General features: G+C 45.0%; 1 protein-coding gene across 1 annotated transcript in view; it reads left to right on the top strand.

Annotated features, from left to right (window-relative positions):
* The first annotated feature begins 19,931 nt into the window (after nt 1-19,931).
* The window catches only part of SLC22A23 (solute carrier family 22 member 23), a 175,289-nt gene continuing 169,600 nt past the window's right edge, over nt 19,932-25,620 (top strand). The window contains exon 1 of the mRNA XM_032424882.1: nt 19,932-20,600. Coding sequence (XP_032280773.1) covers nt 19,932-20,600 — 669 coding nt within the window. The remainder of the gene's footprint in view (nt 20,601-25,620) is intronic.

The following is a 25,620-nucleotide window of genomic DNA, read 5'->3' as shown; positions in this document are numbered from 1 at the left end:
AGTGTCTGTGAGAGAGACACAGCTCCTTTTGAAGCGTGACCAAGGTGTGGTAGAAGTGTAGACCAACCTGGACAGTTCTTCTGTCTCCTCCAAGATGAAGTCCAAGCCCACTGAAGTGTCAGGACCTAGCTAGCAGTGAATTTGTGTACCTAGCGCTTAGGATGGTCTCTCCAGATGAGAAGCTGAACGGATGGATGTCCAGAATGAGAAATGGAACAATTCACTAATCCATTAAAAGAATGATTGACAACCGTGATGGGCCAGATGTTGGGCTAGAATGGTGGGAATACAGGGGCGACTAGGACATGTTTCTGCCTCAAGGTGTCTACAATTTAGAGCAGAGCACAAGTAGGCTTGTGGATCATCAGGACACTGTGATGCGGCATTACAAATGCTGTGGTGATGGTACGTACACAGGGAGGTACGAAGGATGACCACTGTGTCTGCGGGAAGTGGCAGGCATATAGGTAGGAAACAAATTCCACCCAGATGATTCATCAGAAGGTGTGGCTAGGATTAGAGAAACAATGGGGGGTTGTGGTATAATAAAAAAAATGTATTTGGTCTTTGTCCCCAGTTCCTGGCACAGATCTTCTAAAATTCTCGGCATTTCCTGAGTGATGGGCATGTCTTTGTTATTCATAATGAGCCCCTTTTGACCATACCTGAGTTTATGCTAATGAGGCCACTATTGATGGGTCCCTAGACAGCTTTAGGATGGTGTTGGTCCACAGAGGGACCACCATGTGACCTGAGAGCTAGAACTTTCAGCCCCACTCTCTGACCTCCTGGGAGAGGAGAGAGCTTGGACGTTGAGTTCAACCATCCATGGCCATCAATGGCAGATCAATCATGTTAAAGTAATGAAACTTCCACAAAAACTCTGAACAACAAGGCTCAGGGGAGCATCCTGGTTGGTGAACATAATGATGCGCTGGGAGGGTGGTACACCTCAGCTCCATGGGAACAGAAGTGCCTGCACTCAGGACCTCTGCAGACCTCGCCCTATACATCTCTTCCATTTGGCCATTTCAAACTCCATCTGAGTTATATACTTTATAATCAAACTTTAATTGTCAGTATAGTGCTTTCCTGAGTTCGTGAGTCATTCTAGTGGGTTATCAAACCTGAGGGTGCATTGTGGGAACCCCTGAATTTGTAGCCAAGTTGGACAGGAGTATGGGCCCCCTGGAGACCTGGGGTTTGCAACTGGCATCTGAAGTGGGGGCAGTCTCGTGGAGTCCCTTACTCCGCACTCACTCTGGGTGGTCAGTGTCAGGATTGAACTGAATTATGGGACATCCAGTTGGTGTCAGAAAAATGGAGAATTGTTGGAAGGACATAGGGGTGTTAAGGCACCCAGAGTCTGGCAACAGAGAGAAGCTGTTGCCACCCCTAGAGCTGGAAGGACAAGGAGAAATAAGAATGGGACCCAGGGAGAACAGGATGAGAAGAGGCCACTCAGGTAGGGGCATTCATCGTGTGTGGGGCTAGAGCTGAAGATTCTGAGGGAGTTAGGGGATTCTCCCACCTACAAGTGAGTACCAGCCAAAGACCCCAGAAGTGGCCAACACTCTTAAAAACCTAAAGAAGATTAAGAAATAAAATGGGCGGCATCAAGGCTTGCCTTTATTTCTATTGAGAAGAACTTACCAGGCTTTTCAAGCAGACCAAACAAAACCACACCTGTGCTATATTTAACTATTGTAAAGAGAGGCGCGCCTGGGTGGCTCAGTTGGTTAAACGGCTGCCTTCGGCTCAGGTCATGATCCCAGGGTCCTGAGATCAAGCCCTATGTCAGGGTCCCTGCTCAGTAGGAAATCTGCTTCTCCCTCTCCCTCTGCTGCTCCCCCTGCTTGTGCTGTCTCCCTCGCACGCCTGCGTGCATTCTCTCTCTCTCTCAAATAAATAAATAAAATCTTAAAAAAAGAACTATTGTAAAGAGACATCATTTTATTAATAGTTCAGAAAATAGTTAAGAAAACTGCAGTCAAGTTTACCGGAAACACTGTATTGACTCTTCTCAACTGACTCCTATTGTTTGTAAAATCCGAGTTAGCACTTTATGATATCTTAAATAATATCTAAAAAGCACCAACAACAATAGAAGAAGATTGACAAATTGGACTACATCAAAATTTAATACTTCCATCTAACAAAAGGCACCATAAGTGAAGTTAAAACCAATACCAACAACAAAATAAGCCACAGACTGAGAGAAGATAGTCACGATGCATGTAAGTGATAGAGGATTAGTATCCAGTACACGCAAAAATTCCTCTAAATCATTGTTTTTAAGAATGATCAATTGGGGAGTGCCTGGGTGGCTCAGTCAGTTAAGCGTCTGCCTTCGGCTCAGGTCATGATCCCAGGGTCCTGGGATGGAGCCCCACATCGGGCTCCCTGCTCAGCGGGGAACCTGCTTCTCCCTCTGCCTGCCGCTCCCCCTGCTTGTGCTCTCTCTCTCTCTCTCTGTGTCAAGTAAATAAATAAAATCTTAAAAAAAAAGAAGATCAATTGGGAACAACCCAAACAACCAATAGGGAAATGAATGAATGAACTGTAATAAATTTATAGAAATAATACTAAAAACAGCAGTTCAAAAGAAACGTACTAGATCTCCACATATCAACCAGGACAAATTTGGAAAGCCTAGAATGGAGTAAAAATGTAAGTTGCAGAAAAACTGTATGAAGTGTTATGTATCTAAGATACAAACACCACTAAATACTGATTATTCACATATACACACATAAAAACATTAAAGCACAGATGAAAAAGAGAGACCAGGATCAGAAGAGAGGGCTGCTTAGGGCAGGGCGAGGGGCAGGATGAAGGAAGGTGGGAAAGGAGTTGCAAAGGTACCTCTAAAAAAACATGAAGTGGTTATGTCCTCACTTGTAAAGTCTGGATGGTATATGGTTATATTATTCTCTGCACTTTTCTATGTGTTTGAAATATTTCCAAGAGAGAGGTTCTTCCAGGCATCTGGAGTAGAGCCACCCTGAGCTACTTGCTGGTCCCTAAGCGGCCCGGTACACCTCTTCTCCACCCTTCGAGACTCAAAGTGGGGCTAGCTAACAGCGATCACTAGCAGCTTCTTGAAAATGCAGATCTCAGGTCCAACCCAGACCCGAAGATTCAGAATCTGCCTTTTAACAAGTCCCAGGTAATTCCTAGTGTAAGTCCGAGCAGCCTCCACGAAACTGCTGCCCCCGCTCCCCCCTGCCCACTGCCCTGATTACTAGCCAACTCCTAAAACTCTAATCTGGATGTAGTTCAACAATTGCCTATTCTAAGGTTTCTTTGAACCCCTGTCTAGGTCAAGAGTTGTCTGTGCATGCAATACACCTCCTTTTCTCAAAACAGGCAGCATTATCATCATTTGCTAAATGGACTGTGGAGTCCTTGTTCGTCCCAACTGCCTTTGGGCAGTTGTCCTTATCACAATATATGGCACATGACATGAACTCAAGGAATGTTATAAGAATGAGCAAGAACCACATTTTTAGACACCAGTAAGGCCTTCATCCATGCTCAAATGGTTCATCCAGGGATCGGAAGGGTCTGGTTCTAGAGCACTTTAATACATGGAATCAATGTCCTACCACCGTTTTAGGTTCTCAAAGTAAAAGAAATTAAATTTACTTTTAAATTTCCAGCATTTAAGAAAATGTGCATGCCTAAAATTTTGTAGCAAAGTGCTGTTGGGTGTTTTGGGGTTTTATTTTTGGGGGGTGGCTGCAGCACACCTTAGTAAATCGGTGTAAAAAATGTCTCTACTTCAGGAACTCTTAATCTTTCCAGAAGTCTGGGCCCCATTTGAGGCCTGATGAAAAATGTGGATCTTCTCCCCAGATAAATGCACATAATTTAAGTTTATAATTTCAGTACCTACAAACTAAAGTTCAAAAGGTGGTGCAGGATACCCTTACTTAGCATTGTTCTAGAGCTTTCCACAGTGTCATGTAAACAAAAACGTGTCTGTGGACATTCCCACCATATGACACCTTTGACAGCAAACTAATTTCTCTTGCTATAGAAACAATCCCAACAACCCACTGAAAATCAGGAACACCTTAAAAACTTTTATCATCGTTGGCTAATAAAGTGATTTTTGTTTTGTTTTGTTTTTTAAAGATTAATTTATTTATCTGAGAGAGAGAGAGAGGGAGGGAAAGAGCATGCACGCCAGCACAAGAGCGTGGGGGTTTAAGCAGAGAAAAACATGAAATGCCCAAAGGTATCAAGAGATGGGAGGAGCCATCTGCCTAAGACTCTGGTGATGTAAGAAGCCCAGATCCTGAGGTTTAACTCCCCCAGGTTGTGCTCATTTGCCTCAAAGAAAAGTCCAATGCCCACCCTTCTCACTGAGTGACCCCCAAGCCCTTCGGGAATAAAACCCCACCTTCCAGGAGTACTCGTTTCCCCTGACATTCAGTCACTGGAGCTGTGAGCGGTTCGTAGAATAATAGTACTGATATAATAATGAGCATTTGCGCTGTTTCCAGCTTTGCAAAGCTCTTTCACTTTGTGTCGGTCTAGCATTTTAATTATGTCGCCAGAAAGAAAGCGGAGATCCTTTCTCCACTGAGGCCTTGCGCCCCCCTGGCAAGCCCGCCACAGAAAGCCCCAACCTGGCTTTACATTAACGCTGAGTCATGGGAGCCTGGGCTGTCTGTGGCCTTGCTTGTGTGGAGCTCTCACGATATTTATGAAATGATTCCCTGGGGACATAAGTCAGCTCTTCCTAGAATCAGAGTGAGGTCAGAGGTTGATTGAAAAAGAAATTTTTTAAACAGGCAGCAATTTCAAGCAGGGCAGAATTCATGAACGAGGGTAGCCTTTTCAGAAGGATGGCTTTTTTTCTCCGGGACTTCTCTAGTTAAAAATCTGGAGATAAAGCGAAACTTTGAATGAGTACCATTTTATTTTGGATTTTGATTGACTTTATATAAAATTGCACTGATGCTTGAAAAAGAAGCCAACTTCATCAAAAGACTGGAGGTAAATGATGGTGGTGGAATTTGCGTCCACCTGTGGCCGGTTAACTAAATTCACTGGCACTAACAGGGCAGTCCATGTGGTCCTTTGTGGGTTAGCTGGTTTCACCTTGTGCTACCGTCCCTCCACTCACTATTCACGGAGGCCCTACTAGGCACAGAATATGAAGGCTACATCAGAGAGCTTGAGGTCTCCAGGATGAACTCCGAGAGAGCCTATTTTAATACATGAAAGATGAAGTAGGAGCATCATCAGCGTAAAGCCATCATTTCTGCTAAAGGGGAAAATGCCCTATTGACGGCATCTCAGTGACTTTGTTACTGATCATAAGATATTTTACACAAATTCCATTTCCACAGACGCAGCATCAAGGATGTGTTACTGGGAATCAGAAGACCTGAGCCCTAGTCCCAGGCTGACCTCTCATGAACTCTTCGATTTAGGTCAAAGGATTCAATTTCTCTGGGGCCTCGGTTTCCTCTCCCAGAAGAGGAGATTTCAGGTAGGTGACGAGAGGTTCCATCTAGCTTCATTATTTGTTATCATTCAAACATTGTATTTCCCGCCTGAGAAAGGGAGAAGTTATTTTCTTTGTTGTTGTTGTCTTGGAAGAAAACCAGCTGTAGTGCACTAACAAATCAGTAACAAGCCCAACCCTGAACGGGCTGCTGCTTCTCCTCTTCTCTTTGACCAGCCACCATTGATGGCCACCTTCAGGCAGCTCTTGAAACAAATGAAAAGAATGTCCTCCTTGCCCTGGGCATGAGCACAAGTGGCTATTTGCAAAGCGACATAAAGGCCGTAATTGGTGTGAGTTCACACTTGGGTTTACAGCAAAACAGCATCTCTTAGCAACAGAGACCTTCAAGCAGTGAAGCCGAATTCCAGTGTAGACACTTCCAGAAGGGAGTGAGGAATCAGTGTTGAAAGGGAAAATGAGAGCCATCTGATGGAGTTCAGAAACCACAGTAGCTAGAAGAGGAACAGGAACCACCTGAATTCTTTTCTCGAAATGGCCTAAGGAGCTGGTCAGCATGTTACCCTGACATGACCGAAGATCCCTATCAAAGTCTGGATAAAGGTGCATTGCTGTTGAAACTTGCCAACTCACCATCAGCAAGCTTTCACACCCTGAGATTTAATTAGGTGGGAATGTGAACCCATCACATGTTTACTCCTTTGAAAGCAGAAAAATAAAAAGAGGAGAAGAGAGAGAGCACAGAGGAACAGGACTTTGTACTCTATCCTTTTATCTTACCGCAGTTAGAAAGCAAGGCCCACCCGAGGAAAGGCAAATATCAAACATACCTTTATGTGGAGGACACATGGGCAAGGAAGGATTTAAATTCTTCACCCATTTCTCTTGAGGTTCAGACACTTGTCACTCTAATTAAATGAAAATGTGAAGGATAAACACCTGGCGAAGATCAAAAAGGGGTAGGATTTTAAAGTGGGGCCAGAGAAGAAAGTTCTTTAGCAGTTAGCCAGGGCCTGATCTCGAATTGCCTTGTTAGAGGGTGAGGGTTCCTCTCCCGAAAAGCTTTTGTGTGCCTCTGAAGATAATCATTACCATCAGAGCAACCGTAAGGACAAGACATTCTTCCTCCTCATTTTATACTCACAGATCATTTTTAGCCCCAAATGATATTTCTCAGCTTAATCGCTAAACTTGGTTTCAATTGACTTTTAGCCGCTTTTTCTTAAAGTCAAGAGCGTAAAAAAAAACTTCACAGGAGAAAATATTCAAAAGGTTGTGCCACAGACTCCAAATGCAATTTCCAGAAGAGAGGGCCAAGAAAGGTTTGAACAATGGCTGCACCTTTTCTATGAGACTATTGTCCTCTGTTGAAGAGGAGCGAGATTCGTATGTACACATTCAGGCCTGCTCGTTTGAAAATGTCTATTTCTATGTGTAAAAGTCTCATCTGATGCAAGGCATTTTTTAACTGAATTAGGTGCGGGGGGGAGCAAAAACAAAAAATAGATTCACTGGTAATGGAATTTAGATTCTCCTTTTTTGGATCTTTCCTGTAGAAAGGTTCCCCCAGGATCTCGAGATGTATGCTCGGCTCCCTTGACGACTCAAACCAGCTCTGGCTCCAGGCTGAGATGGTGAATCCTTAAGGCCTCGTGAGAAAAGTGAGGGATTGAAGTATTTCATGTGTGCTTCTGGTTAGTTCTGTTTGCAACAGTGGGATTTTCTGAGCATCTCACACAATGAAGACAGAGGGAGACGCAGAATTTTGTACTCCAGAGCCTTTTCAGTGGGAGAATATTTCTGAACCTGAAACAAAAGGGAATCAGGCAAATTTGTAAGAAGCTTCATTGTATAGAGTTCTGTTTTGTTCACTGACTAAAGGTGAATGCTGACATTAACCCTTCAACGAGGTAAACAATTCCTAGAGAGCTCCAGGGGCTCAGAGATGTCTCCAGGGAGGGCGATGGGTGACAGTCATGGCCTGCAGATCTGTAAGTGGGCATTTTCCTGTAGGGAAGCCCTTTGGGGTTTCCCAAGGCCGTGGGTGTTAGAGCAGAGAAGAAGCTGGTTCCAGAAGCAAGGGCACTCACACGGGCCAAGGAAGCCCACTAGGTGTGACTTTCTGCCGGGAAGATGGGGAGAGAAAGGGGCAGCAATTCTCTGGCTGGGGATGAGACCTGTTGGATCTGGATATTCACCCAATTGAATCACAGAGATCTGTGAGAATTCTCTGCTTCGTGGAGCTCTCTCCTACCAGGGCTGGCGGGGGGGGGGGGGGGGGTTATTATTGTGACCTAGAATCCTGAGCTCTGACACGAGGCTGCTCTGAGTTTCGAGTGTGAGTCCTGGTTCTGATACTGTGTGACCTTGGGCAAGTTACCTAACATCTTTAACACTTGCCTTCTTCGTTCCAAAATGGTGCAATGGTGCTTCCTTCATAGGTGTGCAGGGTACTTTAAGCGAGGTAACACACGTATAGAAAGGTGTTGGAGGACTCAAGAAATGGTAGCTGTGATCGTTATTAAGTTTATGAGGAATGTGTCCAATTTCTGGTTCTGTCAAAGATGCAGAGCAATGTGTCTGTGGCAAGATAAGGCAAGCAGGATGAGGGAAGGCCAGGATCTAGCATCAGATCTGCCAAAATTGAGGGCAGGGAGCAGGGAAGGCTCCTAGGGTGGGCTGAGTCAGTGGACGACACACAGTGTGATGGTTCTGCACTCTTCGTGATGTTTATTTAGCCTGGTAGACAAGATGGAGGACCGGCTTACCTGCCCTGGCCAAAGAGAGACAACCGGGATCTCAGGACAATCCACAGAGGTCTGGGCCAGCAAACATTCACTACCAGGAAGTCTGACCACAGGCAGCAAACTCAAGCTCTGTGTCTGTCTGACTCTACTGTAGAATTATTTAGCAGAGCTAATGGAATGAAATGTCTACTGGGGATTCCAACCTTTTTTCTCTATTTGATTGCTATTGAAATATGACCTTGGGTTTGTGGTGATGAAGCATCAGATAAACTCAGTATAGTTATCTTAGGTGGTTGGGGACAAGATGATCGCTTCTGATAGCACCTAAATAATACTGGCTGTTAGCGTGACTGCTTACATTTGCAAGGTTGCTCTTGAGCAACCCTGTGTGATAGGTGGGTGAGGCAGATATTACAATTATTCCCATTTTACAGTTGAGGAAAGCAAGGCTCACAGAAGTGATATGACTTGTTCAAGCTCACACCACCAAAAGGTTGGAAGGTTGGGACAAATAGTCAGGAAGTCTGACTTCAGATGCTCTCTTTTCCTACCAAGTATTTCTTGGGTTTGATGCCTAGAGGCAGACCCTGAAATGGGGCTTTATGTGCAAGGAAGCCAGCAAGGGAATTGGGGCTTTTGTTGTCCCACATTCACCTGTCACAGGTTAAGGGGGAGCTATACTCCCCGGGACTTCCCGTTCTCCTGGCAAATAGGCTTCAGTAATCCAAGCGCCACGCTTTGGGAAAAAGTCTCAGTTGCAGGATGATGGAAGCAAAAGCCCCTTAAAGCTGGCTTCCCTCTCTCCAACCCCCAGACCTCCAAAAATAGTTAAAAGGGCCCTGAGGGATCTGAGCAAAGCCCTGAGAGCATCGTCCTCAGTCACCTTAGCCAAGAAGGCCTCAGAAGGTCCTGCATCCCTTTCACCTAATGATGGGCCATGTTAATAGTGCTCTCCGACTTGCTTTAGATGAAAGATAGGGTTTAATTTGGAGTCCTATGGGTTCTTGGGGTAGCAGTTCCCTCTAATTTTTTTGCTGTTATCCTGAAAAGGAGGATGATTTCCTGACACAGTTTGTAACTAGCAACTCACCTACTTTCTGTTTTAGCTTGGGGACCCACGATGATTTCTATATATTTAAAAATCTAGAATTTGCACATAATTTCTAACAGGGAACAATGGAAATGGACATTGTTGTTTGTCCTTCCCGTAACCGGGCCTGGGCAATTCTACTCTTCCACTTTCAATCATCATGGCTTGGAGGAGGGTAAGGCCACCTCCATGACATGTGACTAAGCCTGGCCAATCAGAGCATCACAGGCTGGAGACCACACTCAAAAATAGTGCTGACCCAACCAGCCATAAATCAGAGCCAATGAGATTGGCGGTGATATTGTTGGAGCTTTTAGAAAACAGGCATTCTCTTCCTGTTGGAGCTGCCAAGGGTGAGCAGGGGAAACACCACACAGAGTCTAAGAATGAAGGTCACAGAGAAGAAAAGAAATCCAAGAGGTGGAAACAGACCAGGATTTAGCCATGCCTAAAGCCATGCAAGCCTTGATCTTTCTGGTTACATAAGCTAATAAAGTCCCTTTTTTGCATAAGTCAGTTTGCCTTGGGTTTTCTATAGTTTGGGTATGAAAAAAATACTAATGCCCTGACAGTATTGGTAATTTCCTATACATGTTTTGCTATGTAAGGAAGTATGATGAGACCCTAGGATGCTGCCTAAAATAAATCACTTTTCAGATACTGACGTGTAAAGAATTCACTTTAATTTAATTTAATTTTATTTTTTTTAAAGATTTTATTTATTTGACAGAGAGAGACAGTGAGAGAGGGAACACAAGCAGGGGGAGTGGGAGAGGGAGAAGCAGGCCTCCCGCTGAGCAGGGAGCCCGACGCGGGGCTCGATCCCAGGACCCCGAGATCATGACCCGAGCTGAAGGCAGTCACTTAACCAACTGAGCCACCCAGGCGCCCCTCACTTTAATTTTAGACTCACTAACCAGCATATTCTATGGCATCTCTTCATTGCTACTTGTGTCCTCAAAGAATACAAGCATCTTTCTAATTTCATAAACATGTAAGCTGTTCCATGCTGGCTCACATGATGCCCTCGCCAGCCCTGGATTCTTTGTTTAATAGTGGCCATAAGGACAATTTTTGTGGGTTGGTGACCTCCGAGGTATCATTTTCAAAAAGTGAGACATGACTTACTATACAGCCCTACTCCCAGATATTTACCCAGGAGAAATGAAAATGAACCATAGACAAAGGTTCATAGAAGCTTTATTCAAAGTAGCCCCAAACTGGAAACAACCCAAACGTCCGTTAACAGAACGCATAACAAGTTCTTGCATAGTCACGCGATGGAACAATACTCAGCAATGAATAAAAAGGAATAAAATACTGAGACATGCAACAACATGTGGGTGAACCTCGTATGTGTCATGCTAAGTAAAAGAAGCTAGACACAAGAGAGCATGTGCTGTCTAGTTCCATTTATCATAAGTTCTACAACAGGAAAAACTTATCTATAGTGAGAGAAAACAGTTCAGTAGTTGCCAAGGTCACGTGTGGGGTGGAGAGATTGGTTGCAAAGAGGCACAACAGAACTTTTTTGGGTGAGTGAAATGTTTTGTATCTTGATTGGGGTGATGGTCTCATAGGTGAATACATCACGAAACTGTACATTTAAAATGTGTCTATGTAAAATATACCTCCATAAGGTTTTTTTTTTTTAATGAGGTATTTCCTTAGGATTTTCTTTTCTTTTCTTTTCTTTTTTTAAAGATTTTATTTATGAGAGGGAGAGACAGACAGAGCATGAGCAGTGGGAAGCAGGCAGAGGGAGAGGGAGAATCAGGTTCCCCGCTGAGCAGGAAGCCCAGCACGGGGCTCCATCCCAGGATCCTGAGGGGAAGGCAGACACTTAACCAACTGAGCCACCCAGGTGCCTCTCCCTAGGATTTTCTTAACTTCAAGACTCATAGTGTCTATATTTTAAATAGTATCATCAAATCTTAGTCTATAAATACTATATTATTATAAATTATATTAATATATAATATTATCATAGAAATGCCGTGAGGTCCATAAAATTTTCCAAATATGCAATTCTCGCTACTACCTTTGAATTTTCATTCCTGCTGTCCCTTCAACTTGGAATACACTGTTTCCTCTTCTCTCCCTGACAAAATGCTATCTATCATCCCATTCTTCATTCATTCATTCATTCCCCAAATATTTATGGAGTGCCAGGCCCTGTGACCCGCAGTGGGGCTGTTGAGACATATAAATCAGGAGCCCTGCCCTTTAGGACACATCCTAGAAAATGGAGTTTTACTTGAATGCCCTTAAATTTATATGCTTAACATTTTCTGGCTGATAAAAAGACTGTCAAAGACCGTTAAGCTGGAGGCTACAGGCCGTTCTATTACATTACCTAAAAGTGTGCTGGTTCTTCCATACCCATGTATTTTGCCGCCTCCCTAAAGGTTCTATGTTAACTTTAAAGAAATGGAAACTTTGAGGAGGTTAACAAGACAGGAAGAAAACATCTCTGAGAAGTTAAAGGGAAACTTGGTTTCAGTGCACTTCTACATCTATGATGAAAACACAACAAAATATGGGAATGTAACTCAAATGAAAGGGGAATCGAGACGAAGTGATAGTTGCCAGGTTTTCCAGATGGGGCTTGAGGCTCCCCTGGGCTGTCTGGCCTGTTAGACCAGAGCCTGGACCCCAGCTGACAAGTTTGCTGGTGGTATCTTTTAACGTTTTAGAGTATTTTAAAAAATCAATTACTATAACAAGCTTTTATTAACATTTATTTTTCAGTTATTTACATTTTCTTCTGCTCCCCCATCAACTTTGGGTTACAAACCATTAAATCTTTATTTGATTCAAAATATCATCACAGAGATAGGACCTGTACAGAGCAAAGTTACTGACTTACACTTTAATGAAATATTAATGCTTGGAAAGACTGTTAAATCACCTTGTTTTTTTAAAAAATGTTTATTTTAGAATAGTTTTAGACTTTTATTTTTTTATTTTTATTTTTTTTAAGATTTGATTTATTTGATAGAGAGAGACACAGAGAGAGCAGGAACACAAGCAGGGGGAGTGGGAGAGGGAGAAGCAGGCCTCCCGCTGAGCAGGGAGCCCGATGCGGGGCTCGATCCCAGGACCCTGGGATCATGACCTGAGCCGAAGGCAGACGCTTAACGACTGAGCCACCCAGGTGCCCCTAGTTTTAGACTTTTAAAAAAAGATTTTATTTATTTATTTTTGAGAGAGAGAGCATGCATGAGCAGAGGCGGGGTGGGGGGGGGCAGAGGGAGAAGCAGACTCCCGGCTGAGCAAGGAGCCTGATGTGGGACTTGATCCCAGGACGCTGGGATCATGACCTGAGCTGAAGGCAGATGCTTAACCAACTGAGCCACCCAGGTGCCCTAGAATAGTTTTCAACTTCTAGAAAAAGTTGCAAAGATAGGACAGACAGTCCCCATATGCCACACATCTAATTTCCCCTATTATTGTCATCTTATCTTTGTCACAACTAATGAACCAATATTGATACATTTTTATTAATTGAATTTTATAGTTCACTCACATTTTCTTAGCGTTTACCTAATGTCCTTTTTCTATTCCAGGATCCCTTCCAGAATGCCACGTTACACTTTGATCATCATGTCTCCTTAGCCTCCTCTTGGCTGTGATAGGTTCTCAAACTTTCCTTGTTTTTGGACACCTGGACAGTTTTTAGTACTGGTCAGGTATTTTCTAGAATGTTCTGCAATTGGGACTTGTCTGATGTTCTCCTCATGGTTAAACTGGGGTTATGGGTTTTGGGGAGGAAGATCACAGAGATAAAGAGCTGTTTTGGGGCACCTGGGTGGCTCAGTTGGTTAAGCGGCTGCCTTCAGCTCAGGTCATGATCCCTGGGTCCTGGGATCGAGCCCCATGTCCGGCTCCCTGCTCAGTGGAGAGCCTGCTCCTCCCTCTCTCTCTGCCTGCCTCTCTGCCTACTTGTGCTTTCTCTCTCTGTGTCAAATAAATAAATAAAATCTTAAAAAAAAAAAAAAAGAGCTGTTTTCATCACATCCTATGGAGGCTACATGCTATCAACATGTCTTATCACTGTTGATGTTGATCTTGGTCACCTAACTGAGGTAGTGATTATCAGGTCTCTCTCTCTTTTCCCCCTCCCTTTCCATACGCTCCATTTTGGAAAGAAATACGCTGTATAGCCCGCTCTTGAGAGTCATGCTTGACCTCCTCGAGGGCTGTCTATCTACATACATTCTTTGGGATTCTTCTGCATGGGAGATTTGTCTCATCTTCCCATTTCTTTCTTTATTCCATCATTTATTTATATCAGTATGGATTCATGAGTAGTTATTTTAGACTTTGGGTCATTATACAACACTATTTCATTTTGTTGTTCAAATTAGGAGCTCTTTTCAGTTGGTTCCTGTGACACAACCCTGTCACTGGGGTCTGGGGCGGGGTGGGGGACAGTCAGCAGTTTCTTACTTTGAGGCACTACAAGGTGCCCTGGGCTCATCTTGTATATTTCCTGCCCCAGTCCTAGAATCAACCATTTCTCCAAGGAGCCTTGGTTCCTTTTATTGGAGAATGGTATTAGAAACCAAGAATTGGTACTAGGTGCGCTCATTGCTACTGGGGTGTTAAATAACCTTTTGAAATAGCAAAGGTGTTTTACTCAAGTTTAAAAACTTAGTTTCATTTTTAAAAATATTGTTAACAAAAAATGCTTCAGTGACTTTATATATTATGTATTATTTTGCTATAGAAACACTAAATTTCTATTCAAAGCACTATTCGGTGGCCCACAGTTTAGAGGGACAATAATATGCATATATGGCTAATTTTTTAAATACAAAAGGTTTCTCAGGACTATCTAATAGCCATAAATTCAAACCAACCTTATTAGAGACAAAAAAATATCTAAAAATTTTTTTTAGTTAAAACGTTTTGCCTCAGAAAGTATATTCTGGGTCTATGATTTACCTCATTTGGGATTATTCCTTACTCTCATACTCTTCTAGCTTCTAGTCCTTGAAGGAAATCAGCTGAATAGATTTAGATTTGGCTAGAACACCTAGACCATCCAGTAGTGAGTTTTTCTTCATCTCCATTTAGAATTAGTAGGGAAAGAGGGGAAAAGTGTTCTTTTAAAGAGCATTATTTTATCTATCTTAGGAAGTGAAGGTCTCTTTCTCTAAACCTTTGTTACTTGATTTTTGTTCCCACAAACCCTCCTGGCAATGATTATCTTCAGATTGCCTATTCATTGAGGAAAGCCCCAACATCCATACTTGAAACCTGAGGTTCATTTGCTAATTTTGGGATGATTCTCCCAAGCAACAGAGGCTGTTTCTATGCTGGAATGAAACATATAATGTTCATCTGTCAGTCCTGGCATCCTACCTATCCTTTTTCTGTGTGTGTGTGTGTGTGTGTGTGACAAAGAACATTCTTAAACACAATAAGGCAAATGTGACATCTGTGATTTTTAGCAAACAAAAGCCAACATCAAATTCTAGATTGATTTGTTATACTAATTGTTTTTTAACTCAATTAAAGGAGCTCAAAATTAAATTTTGACCAAGCTTTTAAAAGTAATTCGGCCTTATCAATCACACAATTGAATAGCTTTTTGCATGGAAGTCTTATCTTCATTTTGTTATTTCTTTTACTTGGCCTTTTGATCAGGAAGGATGAATTTGGTGGTACTCACTGAGTAAGTTTTTCTTAAGATATTACCTGTAGTTTTCCTTTGGATAGATTACGTGACATTTTTATTACTTCTGCCACCGAACAAAAGTAGCTTTTTCATTTTCGTTTATGATAGGTCTTGTAAATGTCAAATTCCTTGTTCGAAAGTCAGAGTTAACGTTCCAAAAGTCAAAGGATGATGTAAGTAATGTTCAAGTATACACATTTAGAGTTTGAAGTAATTTCATATCACTTTTTCCTACCCCCCACCCAAATCAAGATAACCTACTTTCAAACAACTACTTGAAAGAGGGAGGTCAAACTGTGGTAAGAAAGAAGAAAGACACATGATATTCGAAACTGTGGTATCTATCTATTTTCAAGTATAAATAAAAAACATGAACATATAGAGGCGCCTGGCTGGCTCAGTCAGAAGAGCGTGTTACTCATGATCTCAGGGTTGTGAGTTCAAGCCCTATGTTGGGTGTAGAAATAATGTAAATAAATTTTTTAAAAAGTGAACATATAAGTAAAACTAATGTGAAATCCATTTGCTATGACTAGTATTATACATTCTAAGTTAATTAACCCTGACACCAATCAATTCCTTGGAACTCACTTTTACAGAATTATGGAGGACTTAAAATTAGATTTCTATCAACTTTAGAAGTAAGCTGCATTTTTTTTTCCTCCTGTTATCTCCAAGGAAATAAAATTGTTCAAGTGTATTCGTGATTAGGTGGTATCTTTCATTTCTTTATTTTCTCAATTTTTAGGAGATTACAAACTGATAGATTATTTAACATGCTTTCAAAGCAAGAGAGAATGGCTCAGCTTCTTCACAGTGTTAAGTAACAAAAGTTCAACAGAGTAAATTTTAAAGATAAAATCAGCTTTATTAATTCATTTCAAGTATAAATAAAAAACACTAACACACAGATACATGCTCACAGATGTGAGCTCCGAAGGGCTACAGAAAGGGAAAGGTTTTTAAAGATAGGACAATGAAGTCAATTTTCAAATGTTGACAATTGTTTTTCTGGGAACATTGTGTGTGGTCTGTGAGCTGCATTTGGCTTCCAGGCCAATCGTATGCAAGCTGATAACCGCGCACAAGAACTTCACACAGGGAGCTAACCCATTGACCACAATAACTTATAATAAGAAATATAATTGTTCAAATGGATTCTCATGCTGGCTGATCTGAGCACTGTATCTGAGAGACTAAGCAAATAGGAAAAGGTTGCTTGGTGACTTAAGAATCAAAGTAAACAGAGCTGTAGGAACCTTGATGATAATATCAAGTGATAATAACCTGATATTTAGCAAATTGAGTGTCTTGAGTGTATTGAGCGCCTTGCATGTGCCAAGCACTGTTTTAGGCACCAGAAATACAGCTGAGTACAAATATGAAGGACCTATCTAGATGTAGGAGGTAGTAAATAAAGAAGTAAATGAGAAAACTAGCACTTGAAGCTACCACCCAGAAAAGGAAAAGAGGGTAATGTGATAGCAGGTGCCTGACAGGCTGCCCCATACTAGCTGGTGAACCTAAATACTTACCCTGGAGGTTATCAGAGTTTAAAATTCCTCTTCTTCACTCCTTGTATTCTAGGTTCCTCCAAGAAGTCATTTGTGATATGTCTTAATGAATTGAAGCCCAGTTTAATTTAAATTAGTTACTTTTTGATCTTGACTACATTTGGGGCGGGGAACATGTTGATCTGAGAGGGATTTAGTCAAACCTCTAATCTAATCAGGAACTTAATTACAAGGTAAGTCAGGGCTGGGTCAGCACTGCAGATGGCTAATTGCAAACATTTTATGTTGGTTCCTTTTAGCTTGGATCTTAGAGGGTACCATTTTCTGGTGTGCCTCTTAATTCTGGGACTGTACCATTTGAGGATTTTTTTTTAAAGATTTTATTTATTTATGTATTTGAGAAAGAGGGCACCCACAAACCTGGGGGAGGGGCAGAGGGAGAGGGAGAAGCAGACTCCCCACTGAGCAGGGATACCATGTAGGGCTCCATTCCAGGACCCTGAGATCATGACCAGAGCCAAGCAGAAGGCAGATGCTTAACCGACTGAACTTAACTGCCCCCCATTTGAGGACTTTATCACCTTTTTGGGACAAGGACTAATAGCAGCTTGGCAATGAAACTTCACCCCAGGGTTAGGGTTTCTCCCACCTAAAAATGCATATTAACAAATACCTCCTAAAACCCTTCCTGGGGTGCTTGGCTGGCTCAGTTGGTGGAGTGTGCGACTATTGATCTCGGGGTTGTGAGTTTGAGCCCCACACTGGGTGTAGAGATTACTTAAAAATAAAATTTTTCAAAAAAATTTAAAAAAAAACCCCAAACCCCAAACTCTTCCTATGGTATTATAATCTGTCCCTGCATGTTAAAATAGAGACACCCTGGAATGCCCAGTCAGAAGGTCTGGGTTCAAAGCCCGTTTTTTGGCTCTGCTGTGGGCCAACTCTTTGATCTGGTAGACATTTGACCTTTGAAGCCTCATCTGGGAGACCCACCTCTTGGGGGTTTCACGAGGACTGAATGAGAGTGTGTATTTGAAAACTAACCCTGCAGAGTTCAATATTATTTATTATTATGATTGGAATGACCATCAAGGTCACTGGCAATGCTTATTTTGTGATGAGTTCTAAGAAAACAAATGGGTCCTTGTGCCTTGGGGTACAGTGGTAGAACCCAACACAAACTAGAACTCTACTGGAAAAATCAGCCGCTGAAGAGGAAATAAATATCTGTAAAGTTATATTTAAATTCAGAAATAAAATGTAAATTTTATAGAATAGTAATTGTGGTAATAAGACACAGCTAACATTTATTAAGTACTTTGTTCTGGGCAAGGTAAACACTTTGTATTTATTATCTCTTCTAAGGGAGAGAGGGGAGAAAAGAAAAAAAATCAAGGTAATAAATAATATGAACTTGGAAAATAAATCATTACTATACAATGTGCCCTATCACCCCCCAAAAGCTCTTTAAATATGTGCGGGTTTGGAGACCCATTTCTCAGAGGTTTGGTATCTTCTGCAGCCACATGGGCCCCTTTGGCCCACAATTATCTAATCTCCCCTTCTCAGCTACTCAGAAAAGTTCATGACCTCCTCCCATCCCCAAGGCCCAGCTCACTAACAGACTTCAGAAATAATTTTCGCGGATGTGCCAGTATTTTAGTAGTAAGCACTTGATGCCCACAACAAAAAAGAACTGCAGGTTAAAAATGTAAGCGAATAATTGAAATGCAAACGAATACATTCAGTATGCGTAGCTGAGAGTGTATTCCTTTGTAAAGCCAAAGCATGTCTTTCACATCCCCCCCCCCCCCAAATCATACTGGAAATGGATCGCTCTAAGACTTCCATTAATAAACTTCTCAGAATGTGAAATGTCTCCAACATGTGGGGACGCCGGGGTGAAAGGTGCCACGCTATTCTCATTTCTGCCAGGCCCGGGTGCAGGAGGAAATATGCTAATGCAGCCGTTTGCCGCAGGGCTGGTGTTATTTATATAGTGCTGGCTGGGCAAGGTTCGAGCTGGAGCACGGGAGAGGTGGGAGAGGTTTGTCTTCATGTGTGTGGATGTAGACGTGTGCGCCTGTGCACTTGGCGTTCGAAACATGAATTCAAGACCTTGGGGAGGGGGTGGGGAATACCATCACCATTCACGTTTATGTGTATACAGTATAACTCGTGCGGACGATGTATCCTTCTAGCATTGTACTTACACAGAGTGGGGAAGACATGGCGATTTGGGAGTCAGGTGCCGCGATCGGTCGCCGGTGACCCCACACTGCGGGTGACCAGCGACCTGCAATTGGCCAATGCGCATTCTTGACACTGCTCCGCGGACACAAAAATCAACCATTATCCGAACCCCGAAAAAAGTGCGAGGGGTTTGCTCCCGAATGCTAGCGACTTTGGGCTCAGGACCGGGAGTGGGGTGTGGACAGCGGGTAGTGGGCGCCTCTGAAGCGAGCAGAGGTCACCGAGACCCGGCACACGGGGGTGGGTGGAAACCCCTCGCGGCTTCGGGAGCCCAGCCTCGAAGACAACCCCCCTCACACCCTTGGCGCTCAAGCCGACTCCTCCGGGACCCCCAGCCCACCCGCGCCCGCCGCTCCACGCGCCTGCTCCTCCCCCGCCTCGCCCGGCGCGGAAGGGGAACAACAGGGGATCCTCCAGCCAGGCAGGCGCGGGGTGTCCCGTTTCCCCGCCCCCTCTCGTGGATCCCGCGGCGGCGGCGGCGGCGCGACCCGGCTGGAGGGGGCGCTCGCGCGCAGGAGCAGGGCGCAGCAGGTGCCGCGGTTACCTCCACCTCGGCGGGGGGAGAGGGGGCGGGCCGGGGGGCAGGGGAGGAGGAGGAGGAGGAGGGAGGCCGGCTCCCGGAGCCGGAGAGCGCGGCCGGCTCGGCAGCCTGGGACCCGAGCTCGCGGCTTCCGGGAGGCGCCCGAGGCCGGATAAATACATCCTGGGCTCCCGGGGAGAAGCGGACGCTGCCCGCACCGCCGCCCGCGCCGCCCGCACAGCTGTCCGCAGGGCACCGAGCCGCCCGGCTTAGGCGCGGCGTCCGCTCCTCCTCCTGCGGCCGGCGCGGAGCAGCGGAGAGCGGCGGCCTCGGCCGCCGGCGCCCGGGCCGCGGAGCCGATGAGCGGCGGCGGCTGAGGGCCCGGGCCGGCCTCTGCCCGCCCTCTGCCCGGCGCCCGAGCGGGGCCGCAGCGCTCGGGGCGCAGGGTCCGGGCCGGTGACATGGGGGCGGACTGAAGCAGCCGGGGCGGCCGAGCGCTCTCTCTCGAGCCGCGGGCCCTCCTCCGCGGCGGCGGCGGCGGCGGCTGCGGGCGCCCGGCCCGGCGCGCTCTGCCCGGGGCGCCCGCGGGAGCCTCCGCCGCGCTTCTATGCGCCTCTGCGGGCGCCGTGGGCCCCGGCCATGGCGATAGACCGGCGGCGCGAGGCGGCGGGCGGCGGGCCCGGGCGGCAGCCGCCCCCGGCCGAGGAGAACGGCTCCCTGCCGCCCGGGGACGCGGCGGCCTCGGCGCCCCTCGGGGGACGCGCGGGCCCCGGCGGCGGTGGCGGGGAGATCCAGCCGCTGCCCGCGCCGCATCCCGCCGCCGGCGGCCCGCACCCGGGCTGCAGCTCGGCGGCGGCGGGGGCCCCGAGCCTCCTGTTGCTGGACTACGACGGGTCGGTGCTGCCCTTCCTCGGGGGCCTGGGCGGGGGCTACCAGAAGACCCTCGTGCTGCTCACCTGGATCCCGGCGCTGTTCATCGGCTTCAGCCAGTTCTCGGACTCTTTCCTCTTGGACCAGCCGAACTTCTGGTGCCGCGGGGCCGGCAAAGGCGCGGAGCTGGCGGGGGTCACCGCCACAGGCCGGTGGGACGCCGGCGACGTGGCCAACTGGACCAGCCCCCCGACCACCCCCTTCTCCACTGCCTCCTGGGGGGCCGCGGGCAACCTTAGCAACGGCAGCGGTGCGGACGGGGGTGACACGCCACCCCTGCCGTCCCCTCCGGACAAGGGGGACAACGCCTCCAACTGCGACTGCCACGCGTGGGACTACGGCATCCGCACAGGCCTCGTCCAAAACGTGGTCAGCAAGGTAAGAGCTGCGCCCGCCCCGGCCCCGCGTCCTTCTCCTGAGCCTTTCACTCCTGGATCTTCTCCTCCACCCTGCCCTGGGTCTCCCTCCGTGCAGACCGAGGTCCCTTAAAGCGATGCTACCCTGTGTGTACATGCATCTGGCATTGGCTTAATCCTCCGTCCCCCAAACGAGATGCATTTGCCTGGGTGTGAGGCGGGGGCTTTTCGCTGCCTTCCTCGGGGAAGCTGCCTCCCAATCCTAAGGGGGCTCCATGGCCTTTCCTAGTTTGCACCCAAACTCCTGCCCGAGTGCACGTTTGGAAAGAGAGCCCCTCCCCCCAAAATGACTTGAGCTCCCTTCCCCTACCCTTCCAGCTGTCACCCTCATTCAGGCAGGGGTGGCCCTCAAGAAAGGTGAGGCCGCTGACCTGTCAGCCAGCCAGCTCTGGAAGACTCGCCTCATTCAGGGTCTGACGCCTGGAGCCAGGATCTCGGTTCTAGTCTTCTGCCAGGCTAGTGGTCTCCCACAAAGAAATATCTATCCATGGGACTAATGTCATATTCCCAGATGTTCTTCTTTCTGGCAGACCACAGTCATCCCGTGCTGGGTTTGCAAACAGGCTAAAGCCAACTAAAGAACCCAAGTTAAGAGCCACAGAAGCAAAGAGCTTTTGCAAATTCCCTTTCCCTTCTCATCGTGCTCATTCCTCTCCAAAGATTTGCTATTTTTGACTTTAGATTTTGCCACTCCAGTGTTCCCTCAAATGTCTTCTCGGGACTTCAGGAGTATCTCTAGAGTATAGGAAGGAAACTAAGAATTTGTTTTGTGTCCCCGGACCACCGCCACTCCCACATAGCAGCTGCTTTTGTCTGAAGCATCGAGACCCTGGGAGGCTTTAGCTGAGCAACCGCCTTGCTCAGAGTCCAGAAGGAGCCCCTCTGGCAGAGGTACTGCATTGTGTGAAATGAGCAGCAGTGGTTTTTGAGAGGAGCTGTGTGGCGGGCAGAAAAATCAATCCCGGAGACCTCTGTGTTTTCTGATTTTTCTTAACATACAAGAGACATTTATTAAGCAATTTGGGTTTTTTGTCCCTTCTGTGTTTTAAATAACTAATTTGTATTTCAAAGTAAGTGTAGACCTCCCCTCCCCTTCTGGGCAGTTCTGAGTTTTAAATGCTTTGTTTAAACGTGAGACTGAAGTGTGACAGTGTGCATGTGCTTTTTCCCCCCAAATGAGTGTTAGTAAACAGTTGTAACTCATGGATGTGTAAGATGAAACTCTTACATCATCATAATCATTGTTTTAATCATGTACCAACCTGGCAAGAAATGATCTGTCCTGTGGGAACTGACAGGATTAGCTGTTAATGGGGAAGATCCTTCAGGCTTGGTTCACCTTGACACCCCCCAGCCCCAGACCCAGTGCCTCTCCTTTCCAAATGTGTTCCTGTGACTCTGTTTCCCGTCCATGCTGGGCAACATTTGTTTTTGTTGTTGTTTTTTTGGTTTTTTTGTTACCAGTATGGAAAAAATTCAGAACAATGACTACAGAGACTATTTTAACACCCTTTGTATGTCTGTGCAAGTAAGGATTTGGTGACATTTTCAAATACTTTAAACCCCTTTTTAAAGTAGAGGAGGAATAATAGAGATCAAAGCAAACGTGTTTAGAGGGTGCTCTGTCCTGGGGTCAGAGGCCAGGGGAACTTGAAAGTTAGGAGGAGGGATAGAGCATCATTATCCTGGTGGTGGGGACCCAGGGACTGCCGGATGGCGGGGATGAGAGGACTAAAATAGTCCTTGAAACAGGCTTTAAAGGCACAGTGGAGAGCTGGCCAATTTTTCTAAATTAGCACTCAGGAGGGTCAAAGATGGCAGTAATGTGTGCCCTATGCTTTGGGGCTGCTTCAGAGCTCTGTCATGCTTACCTGTAGCTGACAGGGCAAGACTGGGAGCTGAAGACCTCGGGACAATAGTTAGAGACACATTTTCTTGTAAGATAAAGGCTAGAAAGGACATACTGATTTTCTCGCACAAATCAGATCTAAATAAAGGACTGTCCTTCTACAGTGTTCGATTCCATAACAAAAGCCTTAAAGAGCTCTTTAAGCACATTTGGCATATACTGAGGCCGCCTTTCAGCTTCAGCTGGATGTGCCCACAGATGCACAAATATGGACCGTATACCATGATGGGTGCGCAATTCTAGAGGTCAGGTGCCTGTCAGCTTGGTTTGTAAGAGCAGAAGTGCAAGGTGGCACCTTCCGTCAGTGGATGAAAGTTCAGAGTCCGAGAAGTTGCCTTTTGTACTCTCTTTCCCCACTCCATACCATCGTCTAGCCACTTGAAAATAATCTCCCACAATGTCTCTGTCATTCAATTCCCCTCAGCCTGTATGTGCCCCTCCAATAAGTGTCCTATTCTATCCCTAAGTGTTGGGGAGGGAGGGGATACAGAAAAACTGCCAGGCATGTATTATGTTTTATTGTGTTATATTATACATATGTATTTTATTACGAATATATATTGTATTACAAATATAAATATACATCATTAATGTATGTCATATATAGTACACAGCTTATCACATATAGGTCGTAATAGCACCTGCACATTTGAAACTGCCAAGCCAGTTAGAATCCCAGGTTATTGTAGTTAAAAGGGATCTTCAGGCTGACAAGCCTCTCTCCTCTCCTGATCAACATCCCTGACATGGGTACCCCTTCCAGGATGGGAAGGGAGGGCCCCATTGGCTAGGCAGCTCACTCCATGCAGACAAGCATGTTTTGGGGTGAATATAACTCAGGCCATCTCATGCCTATTTGCACGGCTTGCTCTTCTGAAGGATTCTTTTTCCTTTATATAATAGGTGTTCAGATATCGGAGAATACCCAAGTTTCTTTCCCGGCTAAAAAATCTCCAGCTACTTCTGCCATTCCACACATGACAGAATTTGCCATGCTGATTGCTCCCCTTGGCATGAGTGTCTCTTAAACATGACACTCAGAACACAGCCTGGCAGGCCCTGTGTGCCCTAACTACAAGGGAGCATGGATGGACACTGTGCTTCCACTAACAAAGCCTGCAGTTGATGCATGAAGGCTTTCAGTGAACACGACAAGCTTCTATCTGGAGACCATGGTCACCAAATCTTTGTGGGATTGCGTTGTCAAGGATTTCTCAGGCTATGCTTCTGTGACATGGCACACAATTTAGGTTTCTTCATAATAGTTTTGCATCATTAGATGTCTTCTGTTAGTATCTGCTTATTTCTGTTTTGTGCCTTGGTCTTTGGTATTTGTTCCAAAATTTTCAATGCCTTCAAAATAATAATGCACCTTTCTTTTGTGCAACCCTATAAAGTTTTCCAAACGTTTCCTTTTATTATGTTACTTCCTTTTGTGAATGTTGAATAATCCAAGGCCAGTCTTAACACTGAGCATTATCTTGGATATTCAGTTAACATGTACGAGAGTGGGCCAGAAGCTGTTGAACCCTATGTTCAACTTCCCAGGGACATTCATAGCTCTGCATTTTATATCCCAGCCATGCCCTTCCGAAACAAATCTAACAAAGTTCTGAGTCACTGAGAGGTCAGCTCTGGGAGAACTGAGGCCGGACATGGCTCCCTGTCCCACACCAGCATCCCCAGGCAGCTCAGGTTGTCAAAGATTTTACACAAGGTTAAAAAAACACAATACCGCTGACTTTAAAATATTCCTCTTAATAATTTGCATCATTATCCTGCGTTGTTCTGAGTGAATCCTCCTTGGTTTCCAGTGCTCACCACTTCCTTGAATAGCCTTTGGAATGTTGCCAAAAATCAATGTCAGCTGCTAAACTTTCTAAGCTCCCTTCTTTTTCTTTGTATAATATAAAGTTTGGGATGTTCGTCCCCGGTCTTCTTACACTTCTTCTGTTCTCCATGAATTCTCAAAGATTGCTGGCTTTCGTCCTGTAAGTACATCTGAGAGTTGTTTAAATATCCTGGGAAGTAATTTGTATTCTTTTTCTGGGGCTCAAGTCTAAAAGTATTTAAAGTGATTCAGTACAATTTAATTAGGATTAAAAATAATTACAATTTCATTGCAATAGTAATATTTTAAAAATAACCCAGTGTCAGGTCATCCCAGTGGTGGTTGATTTATTTTGTCTAGTGTATACAACACAGTAGTGAACATCTTTATGCAGCTCTCTGTTTAGAGATTGACCAATAGATAATGCATGCACACGGTACAGAAAGCAGACCATAATAGTAACATTGCCTTCCATCTCTGCCTCCAGTTTCCCTCTTCAGAAGCAACCATGGTTACCAGTTTCTTATGTATTCTTCTAGAAATAGTCTAAGTATATTTTCATTTATATATTTGTCTCTCACAAACAATGATGTAATACATACATTGTTCTATGCCTGTTATCACCAGTGAGAGAGCCCCTCATTTTGCTTCTGTAATACTATGTCTGCATAGTATTCCATTGTATGGGCAAGCCATAATTTATTTAAGTAGTCACCTACCAAGGGGGTGCTGAGGTTGTTTCCAGTCTTTGCTGTTATATAATATGTAATGAAATTCTGGCATGCATGAAATTCTTAAAAGTGGAAGGTCAAAGTAGGCTACATTTTTATTTTAATAGATGTTGTTAAATGCTCTCTCTAGAGATCTTACCAATTTCCGCTTCCATCCGTCAAGCTGGAGGTCCTGTTCCCTATACCCTCCCTGACCAAGGACTTACCACACTTGGAAAGGTCTCCTTGTTGGATCTGTGAGGTGTATTTGGTGGTTGTTGTCATTTGCATTCCTCTTGTTAGGAAGGAGGTTAAACATGTCTGAAATTTTTTGAGCCATTTGTTTCCTTTTCTTTGAACTGCCCTCCTGAGGTCCTTTGCCTATGTGTGTGTTTTGGGGGAGAAGTATACAAAAGTTACGGTAGAAGTGCTCCAAGCAGAAGGTTAATTAACTCTCTGGATGTCTTGTAAATGTTTTTCCCCTGGCTCTTTGTTTGTCTTTTTTTTTTTTTTTTTTTTTTTTTTATGGTGT

Source organism: Phoca vitulina, unplaced genomic scaffold (assembly GCF_004348235.1).
Source record: "Phoca vitulina isolate PV1807 unplaced genomic scaffold, GSC_HSeal_1.0 scaffold31, whole genome shotgun sequence".
NCBI classification, from domain to species: Eukaryota; Metazoa; Chordata; class Mammalia; order Carnivora; family Phocidae; genus Phoca; species Phoca vitulina.
Note: the sequence above shows the minus strand (reverse complement) of the source record. Positions and strands in the feature narration are given on the sequence as shown.